Raw genomic sequence first — 17,105 nt, 5'->3', positions numbered from 1 at the left:
ACCCAAAGGGAAGCAGCTTTAATGTGAAGCAATGAGCTGCTTCCTGAAGAACCTAGTGAGGGGCTGTGGGGAAGTAGATAAAGAGCAACTAACTATAATGGAGAAAAATCATAATCCACCAGAGAGGAAAAACTCACTCCTCTGGAAAATCAAACCAGCTCTAGCGAGCCTGGGGTTTCCATCAATTCAGGATTGGAGCAAGAATTCTCCCCCACCCATTCATTATCTGGCAATGTCCAGGGAAGGGTGATGTTAGAGAGCCCTGCATAAACATCCCAGCCCACTGTGACCAAATGCACCCCTGTATTCACACCCTACACACTATTGTAACAATCTTTGGACAAAATATGCCTTGTGAGGTAGCATTTGAAACTCAGGTGTCAGAGTGGTATCCGTGTTAGTCTTTATCAGCAAAAAAACCGAGGTGTACTTGTGGCACCTTAGAGACTAACAAATTTATTTAGGCATAAGCTTTCGTTGGCTAAAACCTACTTCATCGGATGCATGCAGTGGAAAATACAGTAGGAAGAGATATATACACATAGAGAACATGAAAAAATGGGTGTTGCCATACCAACTGTAACAAGACCAATTAATTAAGGTGGGCTATTATCAGCAGGAGAAAAAAAACCTTTTGTAGTGATAATCAGGATGGCCCATTTCAAACAGTTGACAAGAAGGTGTGAGTAACAGTATGGGGGGAAAATTAGCACGGGGAAATAGTTTTTACTTTGTGTAAACTCAGGTTTCAGAGTAACAGCCGTGTTAGTCTGTATTCGCAAAAAGAAAAGGAGTACTTGTGGCACCTTAGAGACTAACCAAGTTATCTGAGCATAAGCTTTTGTGAGCTACAGCTCACTTCATCGGATTGAAGTGAGCTGTAGCTCACGAAAGCTTATGCTCAAATAAATTGGTTAGTCTCTAAGGTGCCACAAGTACTCCTTTTCTTTTTGCGAATACAGACTAACACGGCTGTTACTCTGAAACCTGTGCTATAAAAGTGAAGAGCAAAAACACCAAAGTTCGCTCTCCCTAACCGTCTCCCTTTCACCTAAGACGATCAGAGAAACAGCTGCCTGACCCTGGAAGCAGATCCTGACCTGAGAGTTTGGGCAGCAATATTACTGGAATCTGTGGGAAGGGCCTTCACAAGTCTAGTTTGTTAAATTTAGAAAGCACTTTATTTTTCTTGTAACCATTTCTTACTTTAATGCCTCATTGTTTAGTCACTTAAAACCTGTTTGTAGTTAAATAAACTTGTTTTATTCTTGAACCAAAACTAATCCAGGGTTGTGAACCATAAATGGAATTATCCACAAAGTGGCAGATTTGTGTGTATTGACCTCCTAGAGGTACAACAGACCTAATCTATCTGGCCTGTCCCTGAGAGGGCTGGACAGCGCACAGCACGTCTTGGGGGTAAAGGTCAGGACAGGGAGTGTGTTAGGGTCATCCTGCATGTGGTAGCCCAGTCTGATGGAAGCCAAAGTGTGACTGGTGAGTGTTGACAAGCTGCTGGGATCAGAGTCGTAGCTGTACACAGACACTCATGGGGAGAGCGGGGAGCTGCACGGTGCCAGGCTGTTTGTGAGCTACCCACATCAGAGGCTACAACAGTGAAGCATGGTGAGGCACCCTGCATTGTAGGCCACGTGACACAGCTCCGCATTAGTCTGGAATACACCCTGAACATCATACCTGGCCCACAGCAAGAGCCCCCCAGCTGCTGTAGTGTCATAAAACACTCTGTGACGTTCTGTACTTTGGGGGGAATACCCTACAGTCCCATGTTCATCCTTATGATTGTGTGGTATCCAATGCAAAGTTTGTCATGTGGGGTGTCTTCAGAAGGCTTATGATGCACTGAGCATTGTTATACTAATGTTATAGGTTGTAATTTCATGTATATAGTTAGGAGGCTAAAAATGCCTCATGGCTTAAAACAAGCCCAGGCAAAAACTCTCCAAGGCACTTCACACCTCATCAGAGCATGTATGGGACAAACCCAGCCCAGCCTCACAGGAACAAAGGACACTGGCCTAGGTAGCAACAAAGGATGTGTTGGACTCTCAAGTGAGTCACCCCTGTTCCTTTGGTCAGTTTGGGACGATGATGAGGTAATGCTTACATGACTGAGGGGGGAGAGGGCGCAAAGCCAAGAGGGAAGAAAGAAAGAAAGATAAAATTGAGACACGTTTGCCATGCTGGACTTGTGGCACCTTAGAGACTAACCAATTTATTAGAGCATAAGCTTTCGTGAGCTACAGCTCACTTCCTCAGATGCAAGTGAGCTGTAGCTCACGAAAGCTTATGCTCTAATAAATTGGTTAGTCTCTAAGGTGCCACAAGTCCTCCTTTTCTTTTTGCGAATACAGACTAACACGGCTGCTACTCTGAAGTTTGCCATGCTCTCTCTCTTCCACCTCCATCTACAGACATCACCACCAAGCGACTGAAGCGCTGATCAAAGTGGAGAGCCTGGTTGAAGGGCGGGCAACCAGCCAGCCTGTGGAAAGAAGCATCTGCCATTTCCACATTTTCTGTTATCTCCCTCCCCCCACACCCAATGAATAACGGGCCTACCCTATCTTGAGCTGAGCTTAAGTGCAAACCATTTTAAATATTACTCCCTCAAAGAGTTAGAGGGTGCCATACATTAGCTAAGGTATATGTTGAGTAAATAAGTTAATTAGATCCCTATCTCTGTGCATAAAGTTGATAGAATCTGTCAACCTTAAAAAAAGCTGGGTTTTTCTTTTTAAGGGGTGGTTGTGGCAGCATCTCCAAAATGACCTAAAATTTGGATCGCTCACCTCTGCCGGCACTCCCGGGAGGCACACCAGGTTTCAAGGCAATCTTTATTAATCATAACCAGTAAGAGACAAAAATCTACCTTTTTATTTCAAGTATTAATATTACAAATCTGATTTAATCATCTGAGTAGAGAAGATATGTTACAGAAGTGTTTCAATCACAACTCTGTGATGGATGTATTTGATTTAGTTCTAAGTAAGACCCTGAGCCAACTGCTTCCAGAGTTTATCTCAAACAGTGGTTAAAAAAGGCTCCAAGTTAGTCCTCCCCCATTTCCCACTCCCCCTTCCCATTTTAACTTTCATAAAATCGCTGGAGGACAATTAGAATGAAGATTGAATCATAAGCAAACAGATGCACTCGAACGTCACTAAAGAGACCTGGGGATGGATGAGCAGCCCTGGACCTAAAGTTACATATATCACCTTGTCCTGTAACTGGGGTTCTGCAGAAAACAGTGTTTCACCTGCTTCTGAGTGCAGCAGCAGGGGACTATGCAAGCACTGCTCCTGGGAACACAGAACAGCAGCAGATGCTTAGAAACCTTTAATAGATTTTCAATGTTAATCAGCCAGAACCTAGCTATTTTCTGTAATGGTACAAACAATGATTACATAGCACAGGCCCAGTGTATACACCCCAAGAGGCATTCAGGAATCTAGGAGCCTAGTCTTTAAAGCAAACTCAGCACTGAGCTTCCGCATGACTTCTGCATGGCTCAGCCCATACTGTTCTTTTCTAGTAGATCCATAGTTTTCTTTCACATATTTTGCAAATGGTGTTAGCTGTGCTCTAGCAGGAGTACCATCCTTCCGTGTGGGTTGGCACAGGACTAACTGTCCCTTACAAAGTGCACACACAAAGCGTTCTGTGTCCAGTGACTTGGAATGGCGCCCAATTCTAAAATAAAACAAAAGTCAGTGTAGTGCCTGAGTCTGGAGACACCTTGGAATAATAGCTCAAAGGTGCAAATTGTTCACATTGAGATCAAGTGTACATTAACTCTGACACCTAAAGATAATCTAAATGGCAACATTACTATTCCCCTGCTGATCATTTTAGCAGGAATATTCAGCTAGTGATTTTTATCATGCAGTCTCAGATCACTGCCCACATTTTCCTGCCAAAAAGCCTGAAACATCCCTTATCCAGCTGCCAAGGTGGAACCTTCAGTTTCTTCCTGATAATGTCTACAGCAGGGGTGGCCAACCTGAGCCTGAGAAAGAGCCAGAATTTTCCAATGTACATTGACAAAGAGCCACAGTAATACATCAGCAGCCCCCCACACCCCTCTCCCAGCACCTCCCACCCACTGGCAGTCATGCACCTCGTTCAGCACCTCCTCCTCCCTCCCGATCAGCTGTTTTAGTGTGCAGGCTTGGGGGGGGGGGGAAGGGAAGGAGCGAAGGCACTGCAGGCTGAGGGGAGGGGGTGGGAAGGGGTGGAGAGGGGGGCATGGCCTGTCACAGAGCCAGGGGTTGAGCAGTGAGCACCCCCCCAGCACATTGGAAAGTTGGCATCTGCAGCTCCAGCCCTGGAGTCGGTGCCTATACAAGGAGTTGCACATTAACTTCTGAAGCGCCACATGTGACTCCAGAGCCACAGGTTGGCCACCCCTGGTCTACAGTGTTATGTGATGGTAATACGAAGTTTAACAGAACATAAAAAAAAAATATATGAACAGAGTAAAGCAAGTTCAGATGAATACCAAAACAAACAACAAGGAATTCAGTGATATTCATGTTAATTTTTAGTTCAATAAAACCCCCCTCTAATTTAAGTTTACATGAAGCTGTGCAGCACTTCAGCCTGCCACACTGAAGTGCTGCAGAAGCTGAGGGCCCTGCTGTTGAATTTGTTCCCCACAATACATATTCTAGATCTCAGATCAACCTTCTTTAAACATTCTTTATTTAACTGGGAATTGGTCCTGCTTCGAGCAGGGGGTGGGACTAGATGACCTTCAGGGGTCCCTTCCAACCCTGATATTCTATGATCCCAGTGGTCCCACAAGCTCTTTATCACTTACAATGGGATAAACAGAAGCTTTAACAATCCCAGTGAGCAGCTTAATTTTTCTGCTTGTGTTTCAAATAAGTTTATTGGTAAAAGATGAGATCATAGTGTATCAGAGCTCCTGCATTACACTCCTAATAGAGAAGTAGGGAGAGATCCAAGTAGTCTCATAACATGAACCCGAGTTTAATGTTTATCTTGTTTCCTTAATACTGTCCTACAGGGGGAGGGATAGCTCAGTGGTTTGAGCATTGACTTGCTAAATCCAGGGTTGTGAGTTCAATCCTTGAGGGGGCCATTTGGGATCTGGGGCAAAAATTGGGGATTGGTCCGGCTTTGAGCAGGGGATTGGACTAGATGACCTCCTGAGGTCCCTTCCAACCCTGGTATTCTATGATTCTATTACCTTCTCTATGTAACAAGCATTATAGTTGCTAAGGGGAAGATGAAGAATCAAGGTTAGAAAGTTAGGTGTGTTCCCTCAGAGGATAAAAGGGGTCAGAAATATTGAAAAGTCTGAGTACCCTTAAAGAAAACTCACTGCTCCAAAGGACAGCAGTATGTGGAACACCAGCCACTAAGGGTTGTGGCTAACAGACTCAGTGTGTCTGTAGCTTGGAGACTGAGTAAACTGAGTTAAAATCAATCCATTTCATAATTGTTAAAGGGTTTTTAGGGAACAGCTGTAGTGTGCAGTGCATGAGAGTGTCAGCATTGAGGGGGTGGGGAGAGGGACCCTTGCCTGGAGCAAGTCTTGTCATTTGCTCACTCTGTCCTGGGCTTGATGCAGAAATCAATAGGTGACATTCTCTGGCATGTGGTTTGCAAGAGGTAAGACTAGATGACTGACATGTCCCTTTCTGCCCTTGAAAGTTATGAATCTCTCAAATCCTCAGATTTCCAGACTGCTCACTCAAAACAACCCACCTCCCAACTCTCTGTTCTCAGCTAAGCCATTAAAAAGAGCACCAGCAGGGGGAGGCAGGTCTAAGTATAACTCCATATGGTACTCCTGGGTGGATTCTGTGCCCATAGAGGGGCATAGAATTCATATGGCCCACATTTTTCTGTGCCCCCCGGGCAGAAAAATGCAAAAAAAAAATCTGTTGGTGGACATGCACCTCTTCCCCAGCAGCCCAGGCAGTGCGTCTGTTCCAGTGCACCTGGAGCAGCCTCAGAGACAGGGGACAGGGGATGGGCGTGCGTGCCTGCATGATCACCATCAGGGGGGAGGGGTGTACATGTGTGCCAACAAGGGGGGGGGAGAAGAGAGACTGACTCTCTAGGCTAGTCTACACTGGCAATGCTAAAGTGGCTTTAGCATGGCTTTAATGTGGCTCGTATGGTCACGGTGGAGCATTGGGAGAGAGCTCTCCCAGCGCTGTAAAAAACCCACCTCCGTGAGGGGTGCAGCTACCAGCACTGGTGCACTGTCCACACTGGCACTTTATAGCGCTGAAACTTGCTGCGCTCAGGGGGGTGTTTTTTCACAACCCTGAGTGAGAAAGTTGCAGAGCTGTAAATTGCCAGTGTAGACAAGCCCTGTGTCCCTTTCTCTTGCTACTGCAGCTCCCTGGCATGCAAGGGTAGAGCTTTTTATTATGCAGGAGGCAGTCTAGAGGCACAAATGTAGCACCCTGATTGTGTAGTAAAGTTGTTAAAGTTGCTGTTGAGGGTTATTTGATCTCATTCTCCGAGGCAGAAATGTAGCAGAATGTCTACTATTGTTAGTTAACTGTTCCCATTCTCAGTCAATTCCCCCAGGAACATTAAAACCTGTGAAAGCTTTAAGGCCCCTACATTGCCAGAGTGATGTAAAGGAGTCTTATTATAAATGACAGTAAGGGAATCCTCAGCTAGGAAGATCTATGTGCTTTCTCACTTTTTATCAAGCAGTCAATAAAATGTCAGGACAATCAGAAACAAGCACTTCCCAAAGTACCCAGCCAGGTCCAGGACAATGATTAGCAAGACTATATGACTTTCAAGTGTGAAAGTCTGAGCAATTTAAAATGACATTCTACTTTTTTTTTTTCCCACGCTGTTTGTTCTGTAATGTAATTTAAATGAAAATCCAGGATTATAACTGGAATGCAGGATATTAGTTGCCAAGTGTTTGTAACTTCACTTTCATGTGTTTAGGAAATGCTGAATAATTGTGACTTTTTTCCGTATTGTAGTTTAAATAAATTACCAAAACAATTGAAACTGGTGTGATTATATTGCATTATTTTGACAAATAAATATATACAATTTTGCAGAATTTTGAGGCACAGAATCCCCCCAGAAGTAATATGGGTCTGCGAGGGAAACTGCCTGGAAGCATCAGTTGGGAATTCTTGGTGGGAACAGAAGAGGGAAAACAAGGCAATAAAAAAACAGTTCAGTTCATAGAGGTGAGACCTTTAATTCTCAAAGTGCTTTAAGAGTTAAAGGGCTAAGCTTAACTTGTGGACACGGTGAAAACAAAGATAACAGATGACCAAAGGCAAGTAAATATTACTCACGTGGTTTTGCACAGAGAACACTTATAAGTGAACTTGTATTTAATCTCATAGCTGTGGCACTGTGTCACCACTGGCAGCTCTGGATGAACCACAGTTGATTTCTTAGCATAGAATCTCCAAAACTGCCCGTGGCCATCTCGAATTCCATTGATTACCCAAGTAGCTGCATGGCAAATCTCATGGATCAATGTGTCTCGAAGCCGGTCTTGGGGAAGGCAGGAGAGAAGACAAATTAAGAACACTGCCATTAAAATGTCAGGTCTCTCATTCTTCATTGGTTTTATTAGCAGGGCTTTGGAGCGGAGCCCGGAGCTTGAGCGCAGAGCAATGGAGCTGCAGGTTTTTGCCCGGAGCTGGAGCAGAGCCAGAGCACAGAAAATCTTGACTGCTCCACTACTCCAGTGTTTTTTTTTTTCCATTTTCAAACCAAATTAAATGATATTTAGCAAGAAATTCCTAAAGGTGCCAAAGAGTTTCACATTGTATAAAACATTTGATGTTAACATTTACGTTACCGCTTTATGTAATATGTCACAGTTATTCTCACTTCAGCCAAAATCAAGATTTAATGTACAGATACAAAATTACAAAGTTTTTTGGAGATACGTTTCATTAAAGAATTAGATAATTATCAGACATCCAGCAACATTGCAGACTGCTCCCACCCTTGTGCCAAGGTTAGGCGAGTACATACTCGTGTAGATTAGTTAGATAGATTAGTTTGTGTTGATCAACCCTTACAAAAGAAGTATCAACGAGACGCGCTGAGTGCTGCGATTACAGAAAAGTGCGACGCAAGATGCAACATTTAGGATATCACAAACAGGTATATTGCAAAAAAAAATAATGTTTTTGTTTATTGATATATTAAGATATCGCAAGAGATATTAACCACTTAAGCTCATTTCTCACACGGGCTTCCGTTACCGGTACATTTGTACATGCTCCCATATCACTCTGGCGGACTTTTTTTATATGTCATCTGTTTAACGGTCTTTTGGTAGCGTTGTTTGTAATTTTAAATTTACTGAAAAAGTTGCATGCAGCAGGCATATAAATATACAGTAAACATTTTTGCATAAATTAGGGGTGATTTTTGTGATATATCCAGAGAGATTGGAAAATGTCCAACACAACTTTGGGGGTGAATCCTTAGGTCATTTTAAGAAAAAACGTTTCTGTGAACACGTGTCCTAAAATTCTTCCTAAGGGAGCTACAGTCCCTTCAAGGAGGTGATGAAAAGTTAATTTCTGATCAATATCTCAAAAATGCTTTAATATAAAGTAATGAAATTATGTCTGTATCTTAGCGTTAGTATGTGCTACCATATTATATTATCCAAAATTATTTAAACCATAGGCGCCCGAACTGGCGGTTGGTCATTTTTATTTCATATTTCAAGAAAGGCTGGTCATTGACTGCCCCTGGCTACGAGCGGTAATACTATGTTCCATAATAAGTTAATAATTTTTGGTTATTATTTATTATTACGTTTAAAATTTATGGTTCCAAAGTTGAAAAATAAGTAATAAGTAAAATTGTTTGTATCATTCTAAGCATCCAAGCAGATTAAATTTTTTAAACAGTTTTCTTGGAAACGGTTAATTATACAAAATACATTAAGAGTACCATTTTAATGCGTGTTTTTGCATTAAATCATATTCCAGGATCGTATCTGTTAAATAGTCGAAGATTTAAAATATATTAAATAAAATTGGCCCAGTCCCCCAGTTCAGGACGCCTGTAGTTTAAATAATTTTATTTGAATGATGTTGTATGATAGAACGTTGGAAATAAACTTTAATGGGAAAGCGGATTCAAACTGTAAGCACAGTCCTTTTAGTAAAGAGAGCAAATTTTCGGAAATATGTTTTTCCCTCATCAGGCTGGAAACATTATACAAGATAGAGCAGATAATAGGTTCTATCTTGTATAATCTATTCAGGCTGATGAAGCAAAAACATATTTCCGAAAATTTGCTCTCTTTACTAAAAGGACTGTGCTTGCAATTTGAATCCGCTTTCCCACTGAAGTTTATTTTCAACCTTGTAACGTGTAGCTCGTTACTTCCCAACAATTAATGTTGTAGAACAGGGACAGCACATACTAACGCTACAGCACATACCAAATTTCATTGACATATCTAAATTAAAACGTTTTTGAGATATTAATTAAAAACTTGGAGAATATTTCAAATATTTTTACTGCAAAATTTCATTAGAAAAACTAACGTGCAATTTATAAATACAAATTTATATTATGTATATTAAAAATATTTCTTACTTCATTAAAACTGCAAGGAACATGTTTAATATTAAAATATACTTTAATAATAATTTTGTGTAAAAAGAAAATGTGATCACTTTTGTCCAGAAAATCCAAAATAAATTAGAAGTACCGTAAGTGGTTAAGATATCACAAGCAGGTACATTATAAAAAAATGTAATGCTTTTGTTCATTGCTTTTTGAAGATCATAACAAGAAACATTTGGATGCGGTAGCAGCACAAGAAGATTTGGCCATGGCTTCAACAAAAAAAAAATCAAATCTGCCCCCCATGATTGATAGCCGATTTATGGAAAAGGATCTCAACGACCGTCTTTACTTTTGAATTTGAAAAGCAAAGAAGAAATCGGCAATGTGCAAGGTGGAAAAGGAAGTGAATGGCGAGCTCAAACCATGTAGCTTGAATACAAGTGAACCAAGTGCCGTGAAAGGTTTCAACCTTTGGCAGCATATAAAAAGTAACCATCCTGAAAACCACGCAGCTCTGGTTACAAAAAAGGACCAGGAAGATGAGGCAAAACAGAAAGCTGATGCGGCTAAACAACGTTCCTCTGGCTCTTTGAAAACTCCTGGAGAAAAGATTTTTGCGGAGCTTCATCTGAAAAGAATGCCCAAAACTGAGCAGACAAAACTTGACTCATATTTGAAGTCCTCAAAGGTTACAGTCACAGTGGATGCCAATACTTTCCATGAAGGGCTGATGGAAATGGTTTGCTTGAGTTCAACACCGCTCACTACCTTCAGGCTAAAGAACAAAGGATTCCAAAAAATTGCAGGTGAAACGGGTCAGCAGCTTGGTGTTTTGACGGGGCACAATGCGGTTCGTCATTTAGTTGTCAGCACAGCTGAGTCTGGTCGCAAAGAGCTCAAGAAAGCTTTGGAGCAAAGATTGTGCTACCTGAAAACGGATGCGGCAACCCGTGGAAACAGAAATTTCCTTGCAATCAATGCTCAGTACTACAAAGAAGGAAAAGATTAAGCTGTGGTAAAAACCTTGGACATAATCAACACTGAAGGGCGTCACAATTCTTCGTATGTGAAAAGTCAAGTAAAAGCTATTTTAGAAAAATTTGGGATCAGTGAAATGCAAGCGCTGAGCATCTGCGTTGACAATGCAGCAAACATAACATGTGCCGTCAACATTTTCAGTGAGGACAATGAAACCATTTCTACCTCTGAGAACAGGGATGTGGACAGAACTGAAGCTGTTTTGCCTGATGAAGGAACTAAAGGAATGGATGAAATCGAACTCAACATGGATGCTGCTGCACAATGGATTAATGACCCTAGCCTCATACTTCCAACATGGCTTCATGAGGACAACTCAGAAGTCCAACTGATGAGGTGTGGTATTCACACTCTTCAGTTGGCAATCTGGGATGGATTGAACAAAGAACATGCGAAGAAATTTCTGGCAAAAATTCAACAAGTCATTGTCCAACTACGAACCCCAAGTATTTGAAGTGTTCTGCTTGATCTACATGGGGTAACTCAATCATTGGATACTGTGACTCGCTGGTGTTTGACATTTGCGATGATTGATCGGCTTCTCATTTTTCAATCTTACTGTGAACAAGTGGCTGCTGCTGGAACAAGAGAACTCAAGTTAATAAAAGTTGAATGGGACGAAGTGATAACCTGCGAGACCTCTTGGCAAAGCCAAACCAAACAACCATGAATCTTCAAGCTGTCGATGTAACCCTGGGAGTTTTAATGAAGGAAACTGTCAAAATTCTTGCAAGAAAATGGTGGACAAATTGCAGAAGGAATTCTATCCTCCATGCAGAAACGCGAAGAGAAGCTTTTTGACAACATTCATTTCCTTGCTAGAGTTTATACTGACCCACGGTATCCGATTCTTCTTACCTCAAGGGAAATACCAAAGACAAAGGAAGGGCTCCTTGATATTGCTCGACAATTCGAAAATTCAAAATCTATTCCTACATTTGAACTTGGCGAAAGAGGTTGAACAAAATGAAACACAATAAAAGGAGTCATCAACAATAGAATTGCAGTTTTGGAAAGTTCACACCCTTCAGAAACAGCAGGCTGTTCTCAAACTTTCATCTCCACTCTGAACTTGTTTGAGCGTCCATTCCTGAGACGTCTTCAACCATCACAGGGAAATGGGAGATAATTCAAGCACCAATTTTTCAGAAGATGACGCCTTCGAAAAAGAATTGGATAAACAAGAAAGACGCCGGCGAGTTTCTGTGATTCATAATTGTAATGAAGCATTATTTGAGAGAAACTTTCGGGAAGATTGTGAGGCAACGGAGTCTATTGATAGGTTAAAAGTTAAGTCTGTTTTTGAGGCCATTCACAACTACCCCCACTGCATTCAGGCTGCCTGTGGAATTGCATAAGCTAGTGTAGAGCAACTGTTTTCAGCTTTAAAGTTCATTTTAAATTATTTGTGGCAGGCTATGAAAGACGACTTGATTGCTGCAATAATTTTTTACAGAATAAATTATGAATGATTCTATTTTGTATCATTGTTGATGACTCTTAAATTGTTTTGAAAGCCTGAAAAAAAATAATGTTTTTTCAAAATTACAGTATGCACTTTTTTATTTAGCTAAAAATTAATTTGAGTCAGAGCGCAGCTGGAGCAGTCACTATTGGTGCCAGAGCGGAGCAATTCAAAAATTTGATTGCTCCAAATCCCTGTTCATTAGTGTTTGCAAGTACCAGACTGACAGCCCTGGAGACTGTAAAAGATGCCACATGGACAACACTAGTGCAAGCTTCCCCACACAATGTCACTATTCTGACCCAAGTCTGAGAAGGTAATTTGGTTTCTATGTCTTCAGTATCTCCGAGGAGACTAATTGTAATGAGAGTCACTTGTGTTGTGGTCTCTGTTTTTAAAACCACATTAAACACAGGAGCCAGCAAGTAAATGTCAGATGACAAATTACTGACTGTGACACAGTGTCCCATTGGTATTTCACTACTCTGAGTAGCTCGTCAGGCCTGACATACTCACTACATCTAACCCACTTTTGTCATGATATATACCCAAAAGGTGGCATGTAATATATCAATGGAAAGCTAATAGCTCACTGATCATTAATATTCTTACATGGTGTGTTACTCTTGGGGGAATTCTACAACACTGCACAATGCAGAATATTGCAGAATTCCCTGTTTCCCCTGCAGAATTGGGGCTGCAGAACTGCTGGCCACCACTAGGGGATACTGGACTCTGCAGAGCCCAGCTTGCAGTGAGCGGAGCTGGAGGGTGGGTGGGCTGAAAGCTGCACACTCTACTTGATCCTCATTCTCCCGGGGACAGGAGAGAGCTTGGGAGACCCAGCTCTGGCAAAGGGTGAGGAAGAACAGGGTTGCACCATCCTGCGTTCCCTGGCAGGACCATATAGAAGCTGGGGGGGATTAAAGGCTCTGGGGGAGCTGGTGTCTGGGCCGGAAGGTGCCCTGTGGTTGGTTTCTAAGGGGAGGGGATGGTGGTGTCTGGGCTCTGAGTATGCTCCAAGGCTGGGATCTGGGGTGAGAGGGGAGCTGGTGCCTGGGCTGGGAGGTACCCCATGACTGGGATCTTTGGGGAGGGAGGTGCTGGTGTCTGGGCCAGGAGGTGCCTTGTGACTGGGCTCTAGAAGTGGAGTGCTGATATCTGGGCTGGGGGGTGCTCTGTGGCTGGGATCGGGGGGGGGGGCAGCAAGGGAATGCAGGTGTCTGGGTTCTGGGAGCCCCACACATCTCCCTCCAGCAGCCCCCAACTGGAACTGGGTTATCATTGGGGTTTCTTTAACTCTCTACTCCTGGGGGAATCTTTTTTGCTGTTGTCTGTATTGTTGACAGGTATTTAGAAATAAATTACAAAAATAATTGAAACTGGGAGTGATTATATTGTGTTATTTTGAGAAATAAAATATGCAGAATTTTAAAATATTATGCGCAGAATTTTTAATTTTTTGGCACAGAATTCCCCCAGGAGTAGTGTGTATACGGGTTGTACAAAGAGTTATGGATGTATGTTAGAATTATGGTTTTAAAATGTGTTTGGCAAGCAATGCATAATCTCCATCTGCCCTAAACAAATAAGCGTAAAGTTGTTTGTCATCAGGTTGAGATAATGAAGATGCATTTAGATAAAAGAACAACAAAACCATCAATTTTTTATTCAATATCTTCATAAATGATCTGGAGGATGGTGTGGATTGCACTCTCAGCAAATTTGCGGATGATACTAAACTGGGAGGAGTGGTAGATACGCTGGAGGGGAGGGATAGGATACAGAAGGACCTAGACCAATTGGAAGATTGGGCCAAAAGGAATCTGATGAGGTTCAATAAGGATAAGTGCAGGGTCCTGCACTTAGGACGGAAGAACCCAATGCACAGCTACAGACTAGGGACCGAATGGCTAGGCAGCAGTTCTGCGGAAAAGGACCTGGGGTGACAGTGGACGAGAAGCTGGATATGAGTCAGCAGTGTGCCCTTGTTGCCAAGAAGGCCAATGGCATTTTGGGATGTATAAGTAGGGGCATAGCGAGCAGATCGAGGGACGTGATCGTTCCCCTCTATTCGACATTGGTGAGGCCTCATCTGGAGTACTGTGTCCAGTTTTGGGCCCCACACTTCAAGAAGGATGTGGATAAATTGGAGAGAGTCCAGCGAAGGGCAACAAAAATGATTAGGGGACTGGAACACACGAGTTATGAGGAGAGGCTGAGGGAGCTGGGATTGTTTAGCCTGCAGAAGAGAAGAATGAGGGGGGATTTGATAGCTGCTTTCAACTACCTGAAAGGGGGTTCCAAAGAGGATGGCTCTAGACTGTTCTCAATGGTAGCAGATGACAGAACGAGGAGTAATGGTCTCAAGTTGCAGTGGGGGAGGTTTAGATTGGATATTAGGAAAAACTTTTTCACTAAGAGGGTGGTGAAACACTGGAATGCGTTACCTAGGGAGGTGGTAGAATCTCCTTCCTTAGAGGTTTTTAAGGTCAGGCTTGACAAAGCCCTGGCTGGGATGATTTAACTGGGAATTGGTCCTGCTTTGAGCAGGGGGTTGGACTAGATGACCTTCTGGGGTCCCTTCCAACCCTGATATTCTATGAATTTAGCGAGTGGGGGAGACAGCCTCTTATGGGGTTCTGCCCCTCAAATGATAAGCAATTGGATCAAATGATTGTATACAATATTGCTGTATTATAAAAAGTGTATTGAGTAATGTCTTTTATGAAAGTCTGTGACATGATGATGACTAATAGCATTGTGAAATGTCTGCATTAGCATGAGTGCACACTCACTGATATTATGCTTTAAAGGCTGTGACCAAACACAGGGAGAAACAGGAGGGAAGGGATTATCTACACATCTCCAATTAAATTAAACAAGATGTGACCAAAAACAATGGAAATCATATTTACATATGAATCAGCAAGGGGATGGGAAGTCCACAGGCAGGAAAAAACATCATAAGATTATCCTGGGTCTGGGGACAAAACAGTGAGTTTGGGAAGATATACGGAGAGAAGAAGCAGTCATCTTGGCATCCATCACTGGACAGATAAAAGGGGACAGAGCTCTTGCAAGCTGAGTCCTTCAGTCAAGGGGGTTAAAGTCTCTGAGAAGTGAATACAGTATAAATTACTCCCGAGGAGATTCTGCACCAAAAAATTAAAAATTCTGTGCAGAAAAATTAAAAATTTTGTATACAATATTTTAAAATTCTGCACATTTTATTTGTTAAATAAATGTGGAGGCTCCAGCATGGCATTGGGGAGCATAGGCCACTGACTGCACAGAGGTGGGAGATCACTGTGCAGCTTTCCCCACACCTGGACGCAGACTCAGTGGGGAGGCTGCATCCAACCCTGACACAGTGCAATGATCGGGCCTGCCCCAGAAACATCCCATGGTCTTGCCCCTCCGAGCTAGGTGCATCAGGTGTGGGCAGATGGGATCCAAGTGTGGAGGAGTTTAGTGCGGGGGGATCCAGGTGTGGGTTGAAAGGGTTCAGTGTGGGGCAATCTGGGTGTAAATGGCTCAGTGGGGGATCCAGATGCTTGGGAGGGGGCGGGGTCCAGATGCAGAGGGGCTTGTTGGCAGGTTCTCAGTGAAACAGTAATGGGACTCTGCTGGGGGGTACCGCTGAAGGTGGTTGGGGTTCAGTGCGGAGGTCCAGATGCTGGGGGAGTGGGGCTCAGTGGGGTGGGGATCCAGGTACAGCTGGTTGGGGCTTGGTGAGGTGGCTCATCGGGATGGTCCAGGTGCAGGGGGAGTGGGGCTCATTGTTGGGCTTCTGAGTGTAGCATGTGTGTGAGAGGCGCAGCAGGAGGGTTTGCAGAGTTTCCAGAATGAGGTGATGAGAGCTTGGATAAAAGTTTTAGCTGTGTGGATGGATAGGAAAGGTTGCATTTTAGAGATGCTATGCAGAAAAATAAATATTCTTTCCCCTTATTTAATATTCAATATCCTCTTTTCCTTACCTGCAGAGTCACAAACTTTCTCTGAGAGCTCTATCCGAGCATAGCGTTGTACCTCAGGACTTTTTGTTTGTCCAGTTACGCAGTACCCTGCTGTCTTCCGCATCTTTTTGTTCCAGATGATTTCCATTTTCTCTGGCAACTGATATAAAAAAAACAAAACAAAACAGTGCATTTGAACCATGCAGGGGCATGTGCGGGAATTTAAATTTGACCCCTTTTGGAGGGGCACGTTCTGTGCCCCTGCTGAGGCCCAGGTTTGGAGGAACTGTCAGCTCCTGTTGCAGCCTCAGAGTTTGTTCCCCCCCACACCCTGACCCCCACCCCAGGAAGCCCTTGATGATTACTGGGGGACCCTGTGCCCCTGCTTGCCCCTCCATCCACACCCCCTGGAACCACATCACTGCCAACTCATTCACTTCCTCAAGTCCTTAAACTTCTGCCCTTGTGTGTGTGTACCACTACAGCCCTTCACAACACACCTTGGTGGGAAAGGACACCTTTGTTCATACCCTTTACACAGAGACAGTGGGAAGTTAGATCTTGGAAACTCACTTTGCCTTCTCTACCTCTCCTTAGGGGCTGAAGAACTTCACTATCTTTAGAGTATAAAACAGCCATAGAATAGTAATATTCTTTAAAAAGTTTTATTAAAAGCAGAGAAAATGGTAGTAAACCAAAAAAGAACTGTTTGCATTATACTACTTAAGTAACAGAGTACAGAGAAAAGAAGGAAAATCTCACATCTCTAGAAATCAAGTCCTTATATGACCTTCCTGCCCTGGTTAGCTTGACAATCTCTTTCTCAGGTATTCAGAGAGAAATGTCTGCATCCCCTCTCTCACACAACCTGCTTACCAAGATCTCTGATCTAGGGTTGTAGCCTTCCCCAGCAGATTGTCTAAGGAGGTATTAAATGTCCTTCACTGATGCTTAATAGCTGTCTTTCAAATACTTAGCTACCAAAATCAAGTGGAGCCCTTTATAAGATCATTTGACCTACCTGTCCCCAGTTTATCCAGACCTCTTTT

General features: G+C 43.0%; 1 protein-coding gene across 3 annotated transcripts in view; it reads right to left on the bottom strand.

Annotated features, from left to right (window-relative positions):
* Positions 1-2,875: 2,875 nt before the first annotated feature.
* GCNA (germ cell nuclear acidic peptidase) overlaps positions 2,876-17,105 on the bottom strand; it is a gene marked incomplete at its 5' end in the record, with an annotated part of 54,501 nt that continues 40,271 nt past the window's right edge. For all 3 annotated transcript variants that reach the window (XM_084638959.1, XM_084638960.1, XM_084638958.1), the window contains 3 exons: positions 2,876-3,714; positions 7,338-7,542; positions 16,078-16,216. In XM_084638959.1, coding sequence (XP_084495085.1) covers positions 3,465-3,714; positions 7,338-7,542; positions 16,078-16,216 — 594 coding nt within the window. In that variant the 3' untranslated portion in view covers positions 2,876-3,464. The remainder of the gene's footprint in view (positions 3,715-7,337; positions 7,543-16,077; positions 16,217-17,105) is intronic.

The sequence above is a fragment of the Lepidochelys olivacea genome (genome assembly GCF_965140295.1).
Source record: "Lepidochelys olivacea isolate rLepOli2 genome assembly, chromosome: 9".
Taxonomy (NCBI): Eukaryota; Metazoa; Chordata; order Testudines; family Cheloniidae; genus Lepidochelys; species Lepidochelys olivacea.
The sequence above is the reverse complement of the archived record's forward strand: the minus strand, read 5'-3'. Positions and strand labels throughout refer to the sequence as shown.